At 34.7% G+C, this 24,845-nt stretch overlaps 1 protein-coding gene across 1 annotated transcript; it reads right to left on the bottom strand.

The window, feature by feature from the left end:
• Nucleotides 1–630: 630 nt before the first annotated feature.
• On the bottom strand, nucleotides 631–12,294 carry LOC142227960 (brefeldin A-inhibited guanine nucleotide-exchange protein 3). The gene is made up of 6 exons (XM_075298206.1): nucleotides 12,184–12,294; nucleotides 7,450–8,090; nucleotides 7,065–7,385; nucleotides 5,744–7,004; nucleotides 5,314–5,684; nucleotides 631–5,240 (listed from the first exon to the last, which is right to left on the bottom strand). Exons 1-6 carry the CDS (start codon nucleotides 12,238–12,240, stop codon nucleotides 1,982–1,984), a joined length of 5,910 nt encoding a protein of 1,969 aa, XP_075154321.1. The 5' UTR covers nucleotides 12,241–12,294; the 3' UTR covers nucleotides 631–1,981.
• Between the last annotated feature and the right edge of the window lie 12,551 nt (nucleotides 12,295–24,845).

Raw genomic sequence — 24,845 nt, 5'->3', positions numbered from 1 at the left:
CTCTTGTGCTGCCCGATTCCATGTTAAGCTCAATGACAAGGGACCTCCTTTTTATAGCCGAGTCCGAACGGCGTTCCACATTGCAGTGAAACCACTTAGAGAATCTTTGAAACCCTCAGAAATGTCACCAGCATTACTGAGGTGGGATAATCCACCGCTGAAAAACTTTTTGGTGTTCGGTCGAAGCAGGAATCGAACCCACGACCTTGTGTATGCAAGGCGGGCATGCTACCCATTGCACCACGGTGGCTCCCAACACGATTGCCACAGTTGATAGAATTCTACCAAAAATGCTAGATTTTTTACCGTTTGGTATATTGGTAGAATTCTTGATGTTTTGGTAGATTTTGCAAAATATTCCTCTCCAAAAATGTTCTATAGAAATAAAATTTCGACAAAATTTTCTATAGAAAAAAATATTTCTACAGAAATAAAACTTTGGCAAAATTATATATATAAATAAAATCTTTGGAAAAATTTTCAATAGAAATAAAGTTTTTTTAAATTTTCCTATAGATATAAAATTTTGACAAAATGTTTTATAGAAAATAAAATTTTCAACATTTTCTATAGAAATAACATTTTGACAAAATTTTCTATAGAAATAACATTTTCTATAGAAAATGTTTTTGCTTGTTAGTTTTTTGGTAGTATTTTCTCCAAATTTTGATTATTTTTGGCTAGAGTGGCAACCGTGATTGCTAATCTACGTTCTCAATTTTCTATATGACAATGTTAGGATACAGTGAGCACTAAACATCATGATACTAATGGTATCAATGGTAATTTCTCAAAGCACATTTATTCCCTTACAGATATAATTGATTAAACAAAATGAGGAATTTTCCTTAGAACCATGGCTACTACGAATCATCGTTCGATAAAGCAACTGATCGGAGAATGAAAAACCTGCCAAAAAATATTTACAATAATAAAACCAATGAATTCTAGCTTAATCTCATTTGAAACGGCGAGCACAGTGCGAAGACCCTCTTCATACAGCCAAGAAAATAACATCAATAACCTTGCAAGATGTTCTCTCTTTCTCTCTCTCTCTCTATGAGGTGAATATGAAGAACATGAAATATCACAAGATTGACTGAACATGTGACATAAATAGTTGCCATATTGTTTTGACTGTATGCAAAATGTCCATTATTAACGATATATTTTCTATGTTTATATGTATGTATGTATGTATGTATTAATATGCTGGTAGGTACAAGTACGAATAGTTGCTATACATATATGGTATGTATGTAAGTAAGTCTGCATGTATAAGTTTGTGTACGTACGATTAACAACAAAAAATGCTTTTTAAAAGCCGATAATAATAAATAGTTTTTTAAAAAAATAATCTAATATTAGGCGGTAATGGGCGGCTATGATTATGTATACAGCATGTATGGATATCATCTCATACTATATATAGTTATGTAGTATGTATATATTTCATAATATATATATCATATAGTAAATGTGTCTGTGTATATATATAGATAGTAATGTAATAGCATTTTAGCATATAATATGATGTCTGATGTCTATCGTATTTTATGGTATATAAGAATTAGAGTTTGTGTTCGTTTGTGTGTATATGGTGGGGTATGGAGGGAGTTGAAGTTGAAGCAATGGTAGTATGGTGATGTGCATGTGCTTATGAGAATTGTGCAAAGGATCACAAGATGCAAGATGTTTTATAAATGAGGGAGGACAGCAGGGTGTGATAGGAGAGTATAGTGGGGAGAATAAGTGTGATACCAAAGTTTTCTCTGGGATCTTTGATGGACGGACGAAAAGTAAAAGGAAAGGAGGGCGGCGATTGGATTATATCAGGATAGGATGGATATCTCTTTGCAGGTGTCATCTTCATCATCGTCATCATCATCAGTAGTAGTAATATGCACTTTACAATGTGTGCAACCGCATGCTATGGTCACACACACTCTTACAAGTCAAAATAAAACTCAACAAGCAAAACCTAAAATTGATTAACTTTAAGCTCGTTGCCTTGCAACTGGACCAAACGGAAGGCCTCTCTTATTGTCGGTGTCATTAGTAAGCGCAAATTGCTTTCGGCTTCCGCTGGCAGTGAACGCAGCAATTCCATTGAGGCCACCACCAACTGGGCCAGGGCGGCTCTTTTATAATTGGAATCCTTTAGAATACTGGTGGCGCGTTGTTGTTCAATTTCTGGTGATATTGATTCGGCTTCAGTTTTTTGTGGCCGATTGGTATCGAATGGATTGTTACGACTCTTCGGTTGAAACTCACTGATCAGTGTGGTCATGGTAATACTCTCTTCCTCAGCAATTTGACTAAATTTGTTTGGTGAATAGTCGGTGGTCTCGGAGAAACTGGAACCATTGCCATTCTCAAAGTTGCCATTGATTGTAATACACATGGATTTGATGTGAGGCTTGTTAGCCGCTGATGAGGCCGCCACTGCAGCAGCAGCTGCTGCCGAGTTCATGTGTTTCAATTCCGTTTCACAATTTCGCAAACGTCCGTTCTCAATGTCATGTAACGTTGAATTACTCAAATACAACTCGCACACCAGATTCCAAGCATCCTGTAAACAAAACAAATAACGCACAAAATTCTCCTTCTTCTTAACCTTAGTCGTATTGAGTCTTGAGCATGATTCCAGTATGAAGTTAAGGTCCTCGGGACCCAAATTATAGATAACAATATCGTTGAGATACGAATCCACAAGAGCAATGTAATAAATCATCCATGACGAAGTCATTTGTTTGTAGAGATTGGCCGCATACTCAATGTTGGCCACCTTTTGCATGAGGAATTTTAATCCTGGTCTTGAGTCAAACTCCAACGAGCTTGTTAGGAACTGGAGACAGCAACGCAATAGGATCTCCTTTGAACGAAAGTCCAAGTCATAGTCATAGGTAGGTTGACTGGCCGTGGCATAGTTGTCGAAAATACACGTTGATACAGCTTGGGGTACACATTTTAGGCGTGATAAAAGTAGTTTTGCTACCAACTGTAAAAGCATTTGATTCGCCAAGAGACCCACCACCAAGGTTTTGAATGGAATCCGTATGACGAAATTGTCCAGATTTGAGTTGAATCCATTATTTTGTGGATACAAGAGGAACGAATAACTGCGATCATCACTCAAGTGTTTATCCAAATGATTGTTGGACTTCGAACCGGGTTCTCGTTGATTATCCGAGAGAAAGACCTGTTGAGCCAGAGAATATATCCGTGCCAATTCATCCACAGTGCTGTCACGTCTTGCTGCCACCTTAACGTTGGCACAATCACCATAGAAGCTATTGGATTTTTCATGAAATGCAAAAGACAACTGGCGCAAAGGAGCTATGGTCACTGTACATGCCCGATGAATTGCAGAGCAAGCAATCATCCATTGATGTTCATTGAACAGAGTTCCTGTAGAGAGGATAACATGTTTGAGGCATGACACCCCTACCCTGGCTACAGTTTCTTGGACTTGTGCCGCACACTCGATTAGGACCAAGAGCAATTGTTTAAGAGCCAACGTTGCTGAATTGGAAACTTTCGTCAATGCTTCCTTGGGATCTGGATTATTCTCCTCGTTTACAGGTGGCATATTCTCTCTGGCCTCACCATTTCTTCTCTCATCCACGGGCTCGGTGACAAATTTCAATTTCGAATATGAATTATCGCTGGGTTGAACAATTTGTGTTACCCTGGTTCTGGTATTAAAGGCTTGTCTCTGCACCTCAGGCACAGACATCTTTATGAAATCCACCACCAGATCAGTGGTCATACAACAGCAATGCTTGAAATTCTTTTCTACCATTTGCCACGATGTACCCGTCTTATTTATGTAACGCAACCAATCCTGGATCATAGGTATGAGCAAGTGATTAATGCAATAGAATCCAAACTCAATGCCTGGATTGCTTAGCAGATTCTTAAAATGTTTGAAGATTGTCTGTAGTATGGGTGCTTGATGTGAATAGGGACAGACGATTAAGGAGTTGGTTAGACCATCCAGCAGTAGAAACCATACTTTCAAAACTCCCGATGGTTTGTCCATTTCATCGATTTTCACAATGTTCTCCTTATCGATATGCAGCGATCGGTACGAGATCATGTGTTGTTCGTTCTTCGTCTGCAGATAGTCATTGCCAAAGTAGGTAAAATTTTCCATGGAATTGGGTATATTGGCATCGATAATATGCGTATAAGATATGCCCTTTATCTTATAAGTGGAGTGGAAATTCGGACACTTTGGCATGTTGTACATGAAACCCAGTATGGAAGAACATCGTTCGAGGAAACGTAGAGTTTCGTGTAAAAATTCTGTAGGCCTAAAGTTACTTTCCTCTTCAGCGTTGTTCGATGTGGGCACATTACCATTGGCGGAGCCACTTGCGTTGGTACTGCCGCTACCGGGAACCTCCAAAAATGACAGTAGGCATAGAATGCAATCAAGACCTGCATTTGCAAAGACCAGTGTATTGTCTGAATCCAAAAATACTCGAAATATATCGATGATATTGCTGGTACTCAACATTCGGCTACGTGCATTGCGCAACGTACCAAAGAGAGGACGCCAGCCTGACCTGATTTCAGTACGGTGGGCCTCCACAATTTCATACAAACATGCAACTATTTGATCCTGTACATCCGAATCGCAATTATCCATACTGAGTAGATTCTCAAAGGGCTTCAGTAGAGCCTCATTAAAGTGGAAATATGGCAATTCGGATTGCTCGACCAATAAAGCCGTGACTATATCGTGTATGTACTCTATGGCCCTCTTCGATATTACCCGATCACGATGACAGGCCGTATCCATTAGATGTGGACCTGTTATGGCCCATACTTTTAGTATATGTAGTAAAGGTCGAGGACTGCGAAATACCTTCAATGTCACATCGCCAATTCGATGAAGCAACAACGACATCGGTAAAGAATCATGCTTGCGCCAGCCCTTACTGGGCCACCATACTCTACTGCCTTTGCGTGTTGTTGTAGTTTTGTATAATTGTTCTCGCGAAGCACGGCATAAATTTTTCAGAAACTGACACAATGACGGTAAGCTCAGACGCTCCGCAGCATCACTAAACAAATTCTCAGCCTGATGGGATAGACCACAAAGAACCTTTGTGGTATCATTGGGACTGAGTAGTACAGTCTCGTTGGTACCTGAGTACACTTTCAGTATTGAGGTGATATTCGTATTGGGACTTTGAAGTGGAGCTTGCAGGAAACTATAAACATCCACACTACAATAACAACAAAAACCATTTTGATTAATTCCTTGTAGAGCGCGGCGGTATTTGGCTTTTTGGTACTTACCATGTTTCATCATCATCGATTGGTATCGAAGCTAAATTGATTTTGTCACTATGGCTTCCATTACACTGAAGTTTTTCCCCAGTTTCTATGTCACGATTACCATTGGGCGAGGACGATGGAACCGAGGCATTTCGCATGCTGAACATTTCATGCTCTAGTTGACTTACATGACGACAAACTGCAAATATTGATTGCCAACAGTCGGGGCTGTAGGAACCCAAATTTAATCCACCACTTAACACCACATCCATTGACATTGCCTGGCTAGCCGAGATTCGTGGACCCGTTGTTTGACAGACATTTGAAGCCAATAAATTGAGTATCTTTCCCGCTAAATGTTGTAGGTTAAGATTATTACTCAGTGTAGCAGCCTAAAAAGAAGAACAATGCGTTCAGACTAAATTCCAGAAACCCTGTTCCAATTACTAACCGAATGCAATCCATCCAGGCACATGGCATAGAGGGCTTCTCCATTCGACTTGGTACTCTTAGTTTTCACACGCAATGTTCGTTTGGAGAGAGCCACAAATTTACTTGAGCTAGAAGTGGGTAAATCTCCAAGACCCGAACTCAATACCATAACCATTGAATCCCAGCAGCAGGTCAGTAGTCGTCTGCTTAATTTTTTGGCAGCCTCTCGTCGGGCATTGGACTGCTCGTCATCGGAGTATTTGATGTTAGCACTCTGCAAACGCTGCCATTCACACATCATTTGGGTTGACGCCAAGCCCCCGGCATCGCATAGCATGTCAATCAAGGCACAGCGCGAATCTTGATCGTTTCTATCCAAAGACTCCAAAATATTTGTTACCAATACGCTCTGGTATAGCTCGCATAGCCACGCCGATGAGAGATACACCAGAACACCAGTATTCTGGACGGACGTTACAAACTGCTGCTCAGACATGGGTATCATAATCTCTTTCTGCATGTCTGCGTAGTATCCCGCCTTCTTAAGTTGCCAACTTAATAGTAGAGCCGAATAGATGGCCAAATAGATACCATCGGCATTAATTATAGTGAAATTGTAGTCAAAATCCGAAATATTCAAACTATTTTCTTGGCATACGGCCGAGGCGAATTCCTGCATCGCTTCGTCAACTTCAATACACGATCGGAGGCGTGCCAGTTTGGGTACGAGATCGACACATAATGCTTTTGCGAAATCCCGCGCATGCTGACGATCTGCATCTGCATCGGAACGTATGGGAAATACAGGAACTTCCAAATTTGTATATGGCCAACGGTTGACTTCGCCTCGCGAGGCCTCATCGCTTGATGTCGAATGTTCTTCATCTTCGGGCCCTTCGGTATCACCGGAACCATTGGAGACTGCATCATTTTCGACATGCTGATCTCCATCGCTATCCGAGCCCGACGAAGCTTCATATACACTCTGACGAAACTCGACTACGGCATCGCGATACGATGCAGGTAGCCGTGCCATTGATTGGTAGGTCAGAGGACCTGTATAATCAGCATCCTTTAATTGACCATATCGACTGTTTACTACCGTAACAATCTGATCACTAATTATGTTCTCATTTAACTCTCCTGTACAGAGAACTTGTAGACTTTGAAGCAAAGCCACCATACACTCAACACTTGCTTGTAGACTGGCTTCCACTACAAATCCACTGCCATTTCCAGTACCGACACCATACGCACATTCTTCCATGGCATCAATCATCCTAGAAATAGAAAAAGTATTCGTAAGATCTAACCCTCACCATTGTAATTGATTCACTTACAGTCTAAAAAGAGCCATTTCATCACTACATCCAGTGGGTGTAGCTTTATCCGCATAGAGAATAACTGCCAAATCAATTAGTCTCTCTGGACTCTTAAAAATTTCACGCACACATTTCAAAGGTTCCGTGCGATTTTGTGGTGTTGGCAAGAGCAGCATACGATGGAATAATGCCTCTAACATAGGCCTTAAGGAACCATGCGATCCAGCTATGCGCAATAATTGGATTCCTGTGAGATAAACACAACGTGCTTGAGCCCCATCAAGTCCCGGTCCTGTAAAGAAACCCCGTGCTTCATTCTCAATAATATGCAAAGCATCTCTGAAAATGAAAAACCCAAATCGTAGTAAGTCAATAGTAACTTGTAGATCTAGGATCTTCTTACTTGTAGGTGAACTTTTTATCCAAATTAACTCTGCCCGGAGATCCCAATGCTGCTGCCAGTGTTGGACAGAATTTTTGCCAGAGAAACGATGTGAAGTGGGGATTCGCATAAACATTGCGTGGTAAGGAAGAGGTCAATGTCAAAATACATTCCGTTAGATATAGCGTACAATTATTCTCGACTTTTTTATTTGGGGAACTAGTTACGCTCGGCTCCACAAGACGACTGCAAAGCCATTGCATCACAGGTATAACCTCATTGTAGACAGCTGTGGCCTGTGTTTGGGTCATTAGACCAGCTGGAGCAGTCTTTTTTACATCCTCAGCCTCCTCTATGAGGAAAGTACAAAATGTCCTTAAACATTGAGACGCAGCCGCCAATGATGCAGCCTTAATGGCTCTAGAGCCCAATTCCCAACATTCTCCGCATCGCGAAAGAATTTCGATTAATAAACGTCCATTAAGGGTACAAGCAGGTGAGCATGCCATAGCAAGAAATAGACGTAAGACATTCACGACAGTGTCTTCATTATTATTTGTGGGCAAGATGCCCGATGTAGCTCGCAGCAATTGTGACGGTAGCCAAACGGAATCATCTTCGGGTTCCAGACCAATGTAAAACCGTTCGTCTTTGATAATTCTCTGGTAGATATAAAAGAAAAAACACATTATATAGAATAAATAGATTTTTATTTTTGTTATTAAGGAATTGTTATTAAGGTTGAATATTAGTTACATTATTTATTCTGAGTGTAGTTTTCACACTTTGGAAAAAAGGGGTCTAAGGATATGAGTGTCAAACTTTTTCCAGGTGCAGGTTATATCACCATATCTAATGTTTTATCTGAAAATGATAGGAGAATCCCTTCCCGACCACTCAATTATACGTGACCTTTATGGCATCCAAAGTAATGCAGTGGCCGCAAGAATTTTAGCCCTTTAAAACCACCCCTTAAAAGTATAACACCCACAATTTGCTTGTATTATTATTATTATTTTTTTTTGTTGCCCTCCAGAGAAATTCCCAAGGATGGTCGGTGACCTGGGTATCCAGTAACAAATCTTTACTTAAATTTATTCATTTTGAAAAAAATTAACCTTAATGTTGAGTAAATTGCGTGTCCTACAATTTAGATTGCATTATCTTGAATAATGGAATGTGCCTTTGGCTCGAAATCAATACAAATTTAGATCCCGGTTAAGTTGTTTTTGAGTGTACTTGAAAGACAACTTGATTTACTTCAAAATGATATTAAAGATTACGCAACCTAAATTTTAGGATGCGCAATTTACAAAATATTAAGGACAAATTCCTTCAAATAAATTCAAATTTAGGACATACATTTTATAAATTTGCGTGCCTCCTTTAAAGTCGCGTGTCTTTGAACTAAGGCAAATTTTCCTTAAAGTAAAGAAAAAATTTTTTGATTTAAAGAAATCGTCCTTAAATTAACTGAAATATTAAATCCTTAGATTTAAGATAAAACCGGTTCAAATATAGGCTAAAACTTATTTTGACGATTTAGCATCTTGGGTTTAAAGTTTTTTGGGAATTAGGAAAACATTTTTTATTTTGAGGTATCCGTTATAATTTGGATTTTTAAACTGGCATTTGCTTGTACGTGAATAGCTTTATTAATATACCGCGAAATGAAATTGAAAATTCGATAAATTATATCTAAACCTTAATATTAATTTCATTGATCCCAGATTTAAGGCCAGATAGGTCGCGAAAAAATGTCTTTATTTTAAAGAAACCGCATTCTTGACTCGGAATCAATACCAAAATCCTTATACTATATATTTATGTTATAATGAAACTTCGAAATGTGGGTTATTAAAAATGTACAGTCAGAAACAGTGCTTGATATAAACGAAATGGACAGAGCGTTTGGATAAAATATTACTTTTTTAATTTCAAAAATAACAATTTTGTAACAAAAAACTGTTTTTGGTATAAAAGTTTGAAATTTTTGAAGGAATTCAAAAACTCTATCAAAAAAAGAACGTGGAGTCGAGTATAAACATACATAAATAATTTTATAATATACACATAAATTTATTTAGGCGTGAGTGCCTCTCTATGGAGATTCACTGTAATGTAGAACGTTGTTCGGACTAGCGTATATAAAGCAAGAGGGAAAAGTTTATTAAGGACATTAGGACAAATGGAACTTAATATTGTGTTTACACTCAAACCAATATTTAACAAATATGAATAGGCTATATTATGGAGAATTTCACCACTGGAATGGACTAAACAGTCTAAGTGAGCCTGGAACAAAGTGGTGCCCCTATACCTAACCTATTTGGTAACACAAATTCTAATTAGAGATAACTAAAACCTGTATTCTAGTTTTAAATTTATTAAACCTGGATTTAAAGTCAAAAAATTTCCATATCTTTATTAAACATAAAACGTTTTGGTATTATATCAAAAACCTATAACCAGAGATGGTCTGTCATAAACTGTAAGGTATTTGACATATATTTACGATGTATTTTACTATATACGTCAAAAAACGTCGTAAACCTTCGTAAAATACTTAGTTTTTGACAATATAAGAACAGTATAAGTTTTTTAGAAGCATTTATGTCTTACTTTTTTCTAAAAAAAAATATTTTTCGATTGTCTTTTCCTTATAAAAATAATAAGTAATTTTATAAGCGTACACTCAAAAAATAGTGAACTCTCTATTTCACTAAAGCCAATTTAACTTTATTTTAGTTCATGAAATTATTATATTTGGAGGAAGTTTCCTTTACTCTAATAATTTTTTATGTACGTTAGTTAAATTAACTAAAAGCGAGGGGGAAAATATACTCAAATGAGGCATAAATATTAACTAAAATCGTGTCTTCCACAAAATAGTTCAGAATTTCTTTAAATTTGTAAATTTTACCAAAAATGGGTCCATCATGAACTTCGTATGTCACTAAAGACATTCTTGCAATTTTGAACTTCAAGTTTTTCCTTCAAACTACAAAATTTTCTTTAACAAGTGGAAAAACATAGTTATGTCTAATAATTTTTCTTGAATTTGTCGAAAAATATTTACTTATTTTTGTGATATTTATCGACGTGATGCCAGCGTTCGAAATACTGTTTAGTTAAAATTTTCTAAAAATATTCAAAATTTTCTAAAATTAACCGAAAGTTTTCTTCCTCGTAGGTTCACTGTTTTTTCAGTGTACTATTGCCAGTTGGATTTCACATATCCATATTAAAATCGGAGTTATTTACAAATATAAATCGGCGTGGTTGGTATTTTGCATTATGTATGTTAGTTTTGTAAGTTTTTTATAATTTTTATGATTTGTAATATATCAAATATTTTCAACAATTCGCAATTTTTCTAGAATGGATTTACCTTTTTTTCGACAAAATTTTAATATTTAACTATATTTAAAAAAAACTCTGAAATACTTCAATATGACGTTTTTATGCCTTAACTGAAAAAAAGCGTGCCCGGTTCTAAAGATTTTGTCTTTACTTTAAAATGCGGAGAATATAAGTAAGGATACTTTTAAGACACAATTCTCTTTTAAAGTTTGGTTTTGTGTACTTGCTTCATAGAAGCAAATTTTAGAAGCAAAGACCTTTAAAAACGAGTTAACGACAACTTAATTTCCCAAATTAAGACTCGACTTCCAGTAGAAATTATCCTATGTTTCAAGTAAAAAACGTCTTTAAAATAAAGTGTTGAAAAACATGTCCTATATTTGAACGATTTTTTGCTTTGTAGTCAAGATGCAAAAAGACAACAAATTTAAAGACAATTTCATTAAATTTAAAGAATTTTTCTGAATTATTAAAATCAAGTTGACCTTAGCCCAAACATTTTTTCTTTCATGTTATGATACCCATTTTTAAGTGAAATCACTTAATTATAAGGACAATACGACTTCATTGGAAAGTTTATCGACTTTTGGACAAGGAAAAAAACTTTATATCAGAGAAATGCGTCTTCTATCCTAAGCAAAATTTGCATTCGTATTTTAAAGACATGAAATCTTTGACCTCACGACAATATTTTGTCAGTGTTAGGATATTATAACAGTTTTTGAAAACAAATATAAGGATCCTGTAATTATTTGTGACATTTACTAAGTTTTTATGTTTTATACCGGTATGTATATGACGTTTTCGAAGTTTACAACTTTATGAAAGTAGAACACCAAAAATTTTGCTACTCGGACGGTCCATCTATGCCCATAACATTCAAAGTCATTTTGACCATTATATATCACTGTGGTTTATTTTGAACCAGTATGTTTCCGGATTATTTTTATAATTTTTCTGTGCGTAACAAAAACAGCATATTTTAATGGAGGCGATAGAAAAGTATCATCACTATACCCTAATATTGTGACTACATTGGAGGACTATTGGCAAACTTTTTAGTAAGGATGTCACGTACTAAGACAACATCTTGAATCGATATGACTCCTTGTTCGAAAGTACATACATATGTAGTACATGACATCCCAGCGCCCCCACCCATACACATGCATTCATATATTCACGCATATATAGATTTTAAAGACCACCAACACATATACCCACCCACAATAAGCCCATAAGGGTAATGCATGAACTAACTAACGAAAGGACAGACAGACAGGCAAAGGGACGCACATACGATATATGAGACTCTTATGATGAATCTATGCTTCCATTTGATGATTTTATAATAGACAAAATAGCTATGACACATTGTGAGATCTTACTTACATGCAATCCATTTAAGCCCATAGTTACGAATTTCGGCCGCTTGGTGTCCAACGCCATCTGTAAGGCCGTAAAACAGACCGAACGCAATTCATGTGATGGATCCCTGTGTATACCATGTTGACGATATAGTTTATCTACGAAATGAATTCAAAAAACCAACATTACCAAATTCTACTTCATTGTCCACTATTCATCAAGGAGTAATTCCAAGGAAATTATGGTAGTGCATACCATTATCCAACTCCTTGGTAATATACCTACCGTATGCTATTTGTGCAGTTTGTCGCAGAGCATTGTGCTTTGTTCCAGTCGACTCCTTAATGACCAAAAGAAATAGGTCCTCTATTGTGGCCAATGGTGGTGGTGATTGTAGTACTCCAAAAATTCAAGTGAATTTGAAATTTACTTGCTCCACTATTTTTAATTGAACTTCATCATGGCAAATAATCAAATTATCCTTGCACACTTTGTTTTACACATATCTTCTTACTCCACTAGGTTGGTATGTATTTGTCCTTTCGTTTCCTTACGGCGTTGAATGTCACATATGTTTGCTTTGCAGTAAGTATGACTCAACTTGTAGGAAAAAAATGTACCCACTTTTTAGAAATTCAAGGTTCCTTCCTTTTTTGCAAACTTTAATCGAAGCACTTACAATCCGATGATATTATATGGGGAAAATGCGATATTTGTAAATCTAATTGCTTAGGGATTTTGTATATTTTAATTTTTCCAAAAGATTATCTATGCAATAATATATTTTTTTTTTTTGCTTTTCTTCCTTCTTTAGATATTGTGTCTGCTGCTGCTGCTGTCGTCTGCTCTTTTCAAATACTGTTTAGGTTGTCACAACTAACCATAGAGCCATATTGCTATGTTGCTGGTTATGACGGTTGGATTGGATTTGATGTCGCTGAGAAGGCAAAATGCGCATGTCCTCTCAGAGTCAAGAGTTGGAGAGTTTATAATTGGGAAAATCAATATATTTTGACAATTCTCTCTCCCTTCACGAATTTTCAAGTGTTTTTGTTTTTACATGCATGCGACCCCAACCCTCAACCAAACCAGTCAAAACAGTTGCCTACCAGACTGCACATGTTTATCCCTGATATCGTGCACTCACTCGGGAAAAGTTTAATAAGGACATTGGGACGAATGGAATTTAATATTGTAAGTACACTTAAACCAATATTGAAATAATATGTAATAGTAAACAACCTCTTTTATAAGACACTAACATTACACAATGTTAAGGAATAATTTCTTTAAAATAAAGAAATTGTATTGAAAATAATCTTTAAATAAAATTTTTTATATTTTTTCTTTTACTGTAACTTCGTTAAAGTCGTATGTATTCGAAGTAAGGCAAATTGTCCTTTTTTCAAATGAAGACATTTTTGATTTAAAGAAATAATTTTTAAATTAAACGCGATATTACACTGAAAAAACAGTGAATCCATGAAAATTTTAGTTAGATGTCACGCCGATTTCACAACAATAAGTAAACAATTTTCGACTAATTCATGAAAATTTATTAGACAAAATTATTATTTTTCACTTATTAAAGAAAATTGTGTAGCTTAAGGAAAAAAAGTATATACGGCCGTAAGTTCGGTCAGGCCGAATCTTATGTATCCTCCACCATGGATTGCGTACACTCATAGAAAAAAGTCTGCTAAAAACAGCAGTCGACGTCTGCTGTTATATTTTTGTACTTCAGGGCCTAATGAACAACAATTTATACAATTCTTAGGTTATAAATTTTTCCCCAAAGCATATTTAAGAACCAAAAGTAGTTTTTGGTATATTTTTGCACTGTAATATACTTACAAGCTCTTAAATATGATCAGCAAACATTTTGTTTGCTGTTATGTCTCAATTCGATAAATATTCAGATTTTTTGTCAAATACTATAGATGTTCATAAAATATTGTTTTAATTATGTTAGGATAGCTCCTAAGTTGACATGTTTATTTGTTTTAGCCAAAATAAAACATGTTTTAGTATAATCGAGCTTAAAAAATAGCAGGAAACGTTTGCTATTTCAGCAAACAGTGTCTGCTGTCCCTTTTTCAGCAGACTTTCTGCTGTTTTAGCAGACGTTTCTGCTGTCCCTACTAACAAATTTCTTTGGGTGTAGAAACTTCTGCGAAAGACTGTCATCCACAATCGAATTACTTGCGTTGGGGTAATACTTACCGATGGCAAGATATCTTAAAACTTCTTAACATCGTTTTCTAAATTGTGAGTTCGCCCATACGTGGTATATATTAGACAAAAAAGTTATGTATAGGTAAGTCTACAAATAATTACGAATCGATATGGACTTTTGCACGGTACGTGGAAAGCCAGAATTGAAATATGGGGGTCGCTTATATGGGGGCTACAATCACGATTTTTGTGTGATTGGGGATCGATTTATCTGAGGGCTATATATTACTATAGACCGATATGTATCTAGTTAGGCATGGTTGTTAACGGCCATATACTAAAGGGTGGTTAAAAATTCAAGGGCCGATGTTGATTTTGAATAAAACACAAACTATTTAGGAAATTATTGTAATTTTATTTTATTATGATATATTGGTATCAAACCTCTGCAACGAATACACAAATGAATACTTCAAGCACACGCCACACAATTCGAGTAGTAACTTCAGTGTCCATTTCTCAAACGAGTGAAATAGAAACCTTGCACATTGTGAACCAAAACAAATAGAACCCAGTAAAGCAAGCACCCAACAATGTTTTGAAGTATTCGAATGTAATCGGATCACTAGAACATCGATTACTTCGAATAGGCTTGTGCAGGCCTTTAATTGGTATTATTCAATTATGTATGGAACAAAATATCGGCCAAATGGGCGCCGCGACCTCGGTGGCACACCTTCATCCGATGGTCCAAATTTTCGATGACGCTGAGGCATAATGGAGGTTCTATGCCGTTAATGTGCCGAATTATCTCATGCTTTAGCTCTTGAATTGTTGCTGGCTTATCGACGAACACCTTTTCTTTCAAATGACCCCAAAGAAAAAAGTCCAACGGTGTCAAATCACATGATCCTGGCGGCCAATTGCCATTACGTGAGATAACACAGCCATGGAATTTGTTGCGCAAAATAGCCATTGTTTCATTAGCTGTGTGGCAAGTGGCACCGTCCTGCTGAAACCACATATCGTCCACATCCATATCTTCCAATTCGGGCCATAAAAAATTCGTTATCATCTCACGATAGCGAACACCATTCACAGCAACTGCCTGACCGGCCTAATTTTGGAAAAAATACGGCCCGATGATGCCGCCAGCCCATAAACCGCACCAAACAGTCACTCTTTGTGGGTGCATTGGTTTTTAGAAATCACTCTTTGATTCTCATTCGCCCAAATGCGGCAATTCTGTTTATTGACGAATCCACTGAGGTGAAAATGTGCCTCATCACTGAAGATGATTTTCTTCGAAAATTGATCATCCATTGTTGCCATTTATTGGAACTATTCTGCCCATTCACGACGTCCATGGTTGAGTAAGTCAGAAATAGAGAAATGTTAAATAAAATTCGGAAAACAACTTGGCGTTTAGGTGTGGTTCACATTCAACATCGGCCCTTACAATTTAACCACCCTTTAGCACAATGTACCAAATTTCAACTCGGATGAAATTTGCTCCTTCAAGAGGCTCCAAAACTAAATCTCGGGATCGGTTTTATGGGGGCTATATATGATATGACCACTTTTAGCATGGTTGTTAAATATCATGTACTAACACCACGTAGCAAATTTCAACCAGATCGGATGAGTTTTGCTTCTCCAAGAGGCTCCAAAACCAAATCTCGTGATGGGTTTATATGGGGCTATATATAAATCATGGACTGATATGAACTAATTCCTGCATGGTTGTTGGATACCATATACTAACATCACGTACCAAATTTCAACCGAATCGGATGAATTTTGCTTCTCTTGGAGGATATACATATGCACGGATGAAAAAGACTGTTTTTCATATGTTTGGCTATAAACATTATATGTTCGGAACACAAATTTTTAAACACAATATTTTTGAGTGCAAGCATATAATGTTCATAAACTAGCATAACGTGTTTGAGACATATATGTTAATATGTTAGAACATATTATGTTTGGGACATAAAATGTTTGTAAATATAATATGCTTGGATGCAAACATATATTAATTTAGAAATAGCCTATAAACATATATGTGTTTAGTAGCTTGGAGCGCTATTTAAAAGGGAGCGATATTGAATTAAGTTGGTGGTTGTTGCTTGTTATTACAAAATTAACATTTTATTTTTCCTTGGGCAATTGATCAGCTACTTCTTTGATCCTTACAAACTGTGTGGTCCGCTGTTCGAATCCCCGTCCGGCAAAAGGTAAAATTAAAATATAAAAAAATCATACAATTGAATAATTTCTTCTACGATGTTTGTATCACAGAAAAAGGTGCTAAGAACTAAAAAATCTCGTGGAAGTGAGAAAGATGTGGGAGAATATACAATTGGGCAGAAACAAAATTTTGAGCATTCAGGTCGAAAACCTATGTTGTTAGCACCTATATTACCTGTTTATTTTCATAATTCATTATGATTGTAAATATATAAATAAATAAATAAAATTTTGAGCACAATATTGTTTGGGAGAATTTTTTTTTAGGCATATAATATTTTTGGGTGCAAAATGCTTCCAAACATATTATATGGTCACATAATAACATATTGTTTTTTGGAAGACAACATTATTGAATTTGGATGCAAAAATACAAAATGTTTGGAACTTAGACTACCCAAACATATATTGTTTAGACCAATATGCTTTCAAACATATTATATATTGGAAGAGATCAAAAATATAAATGTTTGGGCAATACCCAAAAATATATATGCTTGAAGCAAAATATGTTTGGGAGTATATGTTACAGAAGCGATTTTTTGTGAGCGTGTGGGTTTAAACATAATTTAAATCAATAATTTGAATACTGAAGGCGATAACCAACAATAACAAATAAAACGCAGAAGTACGCTCAGTCTTACACTGAAAAAAGTGAAACCAAACTCAAAAAACTTTACTTAGATCCAAAAATTTTGACCATCCCTTAAGGATTTGGTTATTGTTTCCGATTCAAAGATACCTAGTATTTAAAATAAAAACATTTTTAGTGACCTATCTAGCTTTAAAACTAGAATCAATTAAAACTAGAATCAATAAAAAAATTTATGTAAATTTTAGACAATTTTAACTAAACTGTATTAAAAAGCCGAAATCATGGCGATATCACAAAAATTGCAAAAATATCTTTAGCGCCATACGAAATTCCCGGTCTGACTTCTTGAGAGGATTTATTATATAATAAAAACTACAGAGTTAAAATTTTTTAAATGCAAGAATCTCTATCTAAAAGAAGCGGTTCACTGTTTTTTGGCAATACAATTTTTCGCTTTTTGCAAATTTGTTAAAAAGATAGAGGAGAGATTTTATACACTGAAAATAATAATATAAAAGATTATACAACCTAAATTGCAGGACACGAAATTTACATACTTTTATAAAGAATTTTTTTTATTGAGAAATTTGAATTGAAAGAAAAATCATAACCATCGTTATAATTTTTTTTAATAAATTTAGGATTCGATCTTTTAATTTGCGTACCTGTGATAAGTCGTATGTAAGGCAAATTTTCCTTAAAATAAAAAAAATAATTTAAAATGAAGGTCAATCTTTAAAGCCAAGTGTCCATTTTTTAGTGTATGTATACACCTATCCGCTGATTTAACTTCTTTAGCATGTATAGTAGGCTCTTGGAGATTCGATATATGTTTTTATAAAGCAAATGTCATTTGAAACCCAACTAAAGTAGATTTTGTAACTGTAGAATGAATAAAATAATAATTAAATTACTTACACCGAAATTTATAATAAACCCAAACGCTTTGTTATCGATACTGTCTATGGTACTTCATGTGCTTGTATGTAGATTACATTCATTGTTATCTGCAGCCTGTTGGTATCTCATTCGTGCAACGAATGGGTGAATGAGTGAGTGAGTAACAGAGAGGTAACTACGGACTACAACGATAAAACGTACTTCTTAACAAACAGGTGGTTTATCTGCAGTTGTGCGTTTCATTTAGACATTGCTTCAAGTTGTAGTAGAAGGAAACGGATATTCATATATAACATCCGTATCGTACATGTGCACACATACACACTCTTTGATACGACTAATGCATCATCATATCATTATTGCTCTTTTGTGATTTTCGAACGGAGGATGTGTAGCAAACAATCGCATAATGTATGTACTTGACATATTGAGAAATGTTCTGTAATTGCATATTTAAGCCTTTGTATGGTAGAATGCATTTGACATATTTATTTCAAGGTTTTGTTTTTTAGGGGTCTTCGTTGACGAACAGAACATATAACAAAAAAAAATAAAGTCTTGAATGTCCTGCAAAATATCAATGTCCAATCACTAAAGGTAGATTTTACATCAAGAAATTGTTGATAAACTATAAAAATCCGAAATATTTCAATTACAACAAGACCTTCTGAAATGATATATTCGCTTTGACATTTATTCTACCGAAATGAATAAATGTGTAATTAATGTGTGTGTATACACCAAAAAAAGGTATACTTTCCTCCCAAATGAAATTTTAGAATATTTAAGAGCAAATAAATCCGTATTTATGACAAGCGATGTATTTGCTATAAAATATTTTTTAGCGTGAGAAGGAAACTTCGTTTGTTAGAAATTTCGTACACAAACAAGAAAAAATCAGTAGTAATGGTAAAAACGCAGTCTCGACTATAAGAATATTTCATTTTTCAGCTAACTTAAGTGCTGAAGAACGACAATTTTTCAATTTTTGGTACAACGAAAAATGTTCATTAAGACAATGAAAACTTTCGTTAATAGTATGAAACGTTTCATTGTTTACCAGAAAATTCATCATAATAATGAAAAAATTCACATTTCATTGTTATAACGAAAGTTTTTCCATCAGTGTATGGTTGAACATTGTGTTGAGGCGATCATGTAACATTTTCACCACACTATAAGAAAACCCAATCGTATCATTAACAATTGGTATTATTTGATTAAATTTTCGTTTATACAACGGGTGTTCGTTATTCATTTCCACTATTCACAACAAATCCACTAACGTGAATATTTGGTGTCCTGACTAGCACTGAGAAAAAGAAGGTTTCGCCTTAAAAGTAGTTTCATTATTATAGACTATAAATTCCCAGCAAAAAAAATTGCACGCAGAGAAGAAACATGATTGTCAGAATCATATTCGAAGAGCAAAATAATATGATTGGAACTATTTTTGCGGCAACCATGTTGGCACAGTGAACATGGTTCTAAGAAAAATAAAATTGTCCTCATCTAAAATATTATTATATTGATAACAAGAATTTTGTTTCCATTAAAAGACAATGGTCACGATCTAAAATGTTGTGGTATTCGTCAAAAATGTCTTACTCTCAGTTAAAAGAACATGGCCGCAACCTAAAATGTTTTGATCTTTATGAAAAAACTTTTTTCGTCATCGAAAAAAGGACGCCTCTTGAGAAAAGAAATCACAAAATTAACTTTATTTATTTATTTTTTTATAAACTAATTCATTGTTTATTTGTATTTATAATGTTGTGAAAACAAACATCACATATATTTATACACTCTATTTTGGCTCTATTTCAATAATAAGTAATCATTCCATATTTGCGTCGTGCAAATGAAAAAACGCAGATATCATGTAACTGCAAATAAAAATAAATGATGTCATATATCAAAATGCAGAACAAAAAACAGGTACATTTTTTCAATTACACTTTCCTTCACATAAAACCACGTGCCACTTCTGAATAAATAAATTGACACAAAACACAGTAATTCCGTATTCTCCGTCCATTCCAAGAAACAATCAACACACGCAAGGCCGTATTCAGGGGGGGGGGGGGGATGAGGGGGATCAAACCCCCCCCGAAATGAATGAATATTTTTATATTAATAAAAATTTATTTTTAGCTGCATAGAAAAATCTTATCGAAGATGTTGAAGAAAAGCTGGAGGTTTTATTTTGAAAAACGCTTCCCAATAAAACTTGCACAAATCATAGAATACTAGTTGAAAAGCCCGTCAAACGACGGTCGAAAAAAAAAAACAAATTGTTTTTGTTCTCGCACCACAAATTTCATTTTTGGAAAATGTATTTCTGCTTTTTATGTGTGTTTGTTGTTTTTTTTGTGAACATGACTCGCTTTGTTTGGCCATAGCAACAACAACGAAACAGCCAAACACACATGTGTAAATGAAATGGCGCAAAACCTGCGAAAAGAACCTGCATAATTCAGCGATCGAAGCAATAAAGAGATATTTCCAAACGTGCACATTCTTTTAAAAATTTTGGTCACTTTGCCAGTTACTCAGGGATGGAAAATACAATTTTTAAGAAAGTACAAAAAAGGTATTTTTTGAACGGAAAGGTATTTTTTTACTAAATTTCAACAAAAATTTCACTGGAAGATTATTGTCAAGAGACTGAATTTTAAAGAAAATAAAATTTTGGCAAAATTTTCTATAGAAATAAAATTTTGCAAAAATTTCCTATAGAAATAAAATTTTTACAAAATTTTCAATTGATATAAAATTTTGACAAAATTTTCTATAAAAATAAAATTTTGCAAAAATTCTATATAGAAATAAAATGTTGACAACTATTTCTAGCGAAATAAAAAATCGATAATATAGAATCGCATTCTTTTTTCGACTAAAACTTTCTTGAAGTTCAATAAAATCCTGTTTTTGACTATGTCTTTTACAAAATCGAGATTTTCTTCCCACATGAACATGTCTGTTTTGCCATATTTGTAAAATACTATTAGCAAATAAGGTTGATAAAGACTTTCTCAAAATATTAAAATATTTTGTCAAAGCTATTGTACCATAAATCTGATATCGACTCGCGGGGGTACTACGGTATTGACCGGGGTGAAAAAGGTTTGAAAAAGTATTATAGTACTGCATTTTCCATCCCTGCAGTTACTACGTGCTCATCCGAACGTTCATTTTCAACAATGAAGAGATTAAAAACGTATCTTAGAAATTCGACTAGCGAGAGTAGACTCAAAGGATTGGCATTAATGTCGGTTCATCGCCGAATAAATGTGTCGACTGAAGAAGTCATTGATTTATTTGCTGCCCAAAAAGCCCGTCGGCTCAATTTAATATTATAACAAGTATATACAGCACTAAGTTCGGCCGGGCCGAATCTTAAATACCCACCACCATGAACCAAATATTAGGGTTTCCTTTGAAATTTCAGGAGGGCTTGAGGACTTGAGGATATTCCCGAAGATAAATTTAAAGATTTCACCTATGAGGACTATATCAGATTCTGGATTTATAAGAACCATTTTTGTTTGAGTTTTAAAGGAATCATTAACATCTCTTCTAAGTGTGCAAGAAAATTATAAAATAAAGTCTTGATTTGAAATCTTAAATCTGTAGAAGTAAAATCTGGAAATTTTACATTGAGTTTCAAGCAATTTTCATGATCAGTGCGCCTTCTACACCCTCAAGAAGTGAAGTCGGTCTATATGGAGGCATTACCAAATGGATCGATAAAAACTTAATCCGATACACGTTTTTGTGAGCCTAAAATACCAGAATATTTACAATTTCAGGCAAATCAGATAAAAACTACGGTTTCTAGAAACCCAAGGAGTTAAATCGGGAGATCGTTCTTATAGGGGCTATACTAAAATATGGACCGATACTCACCGTTTTCGGCACACCTCTTTATGACCCGAAAATACCTCTAGATTTCCAATTTCAGGCAAATAGGATAAAAACTTCGGATTCTAGAAGCCCAAGGAGTAAAATCTTGAAATCGGTCTATATGGGGGCTATACCAAAATATGGACCGATACTCACCATTTTCGGCACACATATGGTCCTAAAATACCTCTAGATTTCCAATTTCAGACAAATTGGATAAAAACTACGGTTTCTATAAGCCCAAGACCCCAAATCGGGAGGTCGTTTTATATGGGGACCATACCAAAACATGGACCGATACTCACAATTTTTGGCACACGTATTTGTGGTCCTACAATACCTCTAAATTTCCAATTTCAGGTAAATTGAATAAAAACTGCGGTTTCTATAAGCCCAAGAAGTAAAATCGGGAGATCGGTCTATACGGGGGCTATACCAAAACATGGACCGATAATCACCATTTTTGGCACACCTCTTTATGGTCATAAAATACCTCTAGGTTTCAAATTTCAGGCAAATTGAATAAAAACTACGATTTCTATAAGCCCAAGACCCCAAATCGGGAGGTCGGTTTATATGGGGACTATATAAAAACCTGGACCGATATAGCCCATCTTCGAACTTGAAAAGACGAGTTTGTGCAAAATATCAGTACGATTGCTTCATTATTGAAGACTGTAGCGTGATTACAACAGACAGACGGACATCGTTATATCGTCTTAGAACTTCTCCCTGATCAAGAATATATATACATTATATAGTCGGAAATCGATATTTCGATGTGTTACAAACGGAATGACAAACTTATTATACCCCCGTCACCATTCTATGGTGGTGGGTATAAAAATATTGTATACATACCTATGCATAAATAAAATTTTCTACACATGAGATTATATGAATATTTTTTTTAAAGTTAAACCCCCCCCCCCGAATTAAAATCCTGGCTACGGCCTTGAACACACGACTGACGCTCAAAATGAAAAACGTGTGTACCTGCTCAAATCCTTTTCGCTGCAAAAAATTAAAAAATTAAATGGTCACGAAAACAATGTACATGGTCTTTATGTCCATGTAATGGTTCTCGACATGTCACGTACATGATTTTCCCGACCATGTAATGGTCTCAAATTCTATCATTTAAATAATAGAACATGTTTGCGGCATTTGAGAACCATTTAAATGCTTATTGCCAACATATATTTTTCTCCGCTCGAAAATTATTTTTACAAAGACCAAATACATGGTTTTCGTGGCAATAACATACTCCAGATAAGCATTAAATGGATGCGGCAACCATGTTTAAACATGTTTTTTCTGTGCGTGTGGAAATTGTTCTGAAGGCACAACTTTAAAAACCCTTCCAAAAATGTCCTCCCAAAGATGTTCTTTATTTTAACAACACAGAAAGTTCTTTTATTTCAATTTTTTTATAACTCGCTTTTTTCATATTTGTAATGGGTAATTTTTACTTTTTTTGTTTTAAATAGTATGAAAACACAGTAAGATGGTATAAATTATTTAATTTTTTTTTTAAATAGTTGGTTCAAACGTTTCAGACAAGTGTTAGAATGCATTAAAAATCATAAAATAATTATAAAAATCAATTGTTTGGCATAATATCACAAAATTTTCCAACACCCAGAAAAAAGGGGCTCTAATGCCAACTGAACTTTATTTCAGTTCATGAAGATTAGTTGATTTTAGTTAAATTTTGCACAATATGAGTAAATGTTCCTTATTTGAATAATTTTTTGCTAACTTTAATGACATGAACTAAAAATAAGAAAAAAAGTTGTATACAAATATAGTACACAATTTTACTACAAAATGAAATAGTTCATATTTTCCTAAAATGGCAGAAGTTTCCTTAAATTGAGTTCAAAAGTCTCTAAAATGATTAAATTTTACTAAAATTGTACCTGTCCTGAACTTCGTACAGCGCTAAAGACATTTTAACAATTTTTAAATCCAATTTTTTCTTTCATATGAAATTTTCTTAAACAACAGAAAAAATTAATTATTTATAAAAAGATTTCTTCAGTTTGACCAAAAGTATTAACTTATTTATAACATGTTGCAATTAGAAAACTATTTTAGTTAAAATTTTCTAAAATAAACCTACATTTTCTTCCACGGTGGGTTCACTTTTTTTTGGGTGAATCCCCATCCAAAACACTGAACTCTGATCACACTTTAAGAGTTGATGCAAATTCAGTGCAGGTTAGGTTAGGGGCAGCCCGATATATCAGGCTCACTTAGACTATTCAGTCCATTGTGATACCATATTGGTGAACTTCTCTCTTATCACTGAGAGCTGGCCGATTCCATGTTAAGCTCAATGACAAGGGACCTCCTTTTAATTTTAGAAGAATTTAAAAACATATTTAGGACTTTGCATTGTGGTATTTACCGATGGCAATATATAATTTGATTTCTTAACATTATTTTCTAAATTGTAAGTTAGTTTCATTATTGTAAGGTGAATTAAAAAAAAATGTGATATTTCCCGAATATTTATTTTTTATAAGTTTTTATGATTTTTAATGCTTTATAACTCTTGTCTGAAACATTTAACCTCGAATATTTTCAAAAATTATTAAAATATTAAAATTTTCTAGAATGGATTTATCATTTTTGCGGCAAAATTTTAAAAATTTGTACCATTTTATAAATTCGTACTATTTTTTAAAGTACTAAAAACAAAATACTTATTAAAAATACAAAAAAAAACGAAAAAACAACTTCCTGCGTAGTTAAAATAATTGACTTCTGTGTGAGGACATGCTTTTAAAGTTGTGCCTTTAGAACAACACTCAAATTTTTTTTTGTGGTGTGGAAGTGTGGAACTACTTTT

The sequence above is a fragment of the Haematobia irritans genome, chromosome 3, assembly GCF_050003625.1.
Source record: "Haematobia irritans isolate KBUSLIRL chromosome 3, ASM5000362v1, whole genome shotgun sequence".
NCBI classification, from domain to species: domain Eukaryota; kingdom Metazoa; phylum Arthropoda; class Insecta; order Diptera; family Muscidae; genus Haematobia; species Haematobia irritans.
This window is presented reverse-complemented; position numbering and strand designations above follow the sequence as displayed.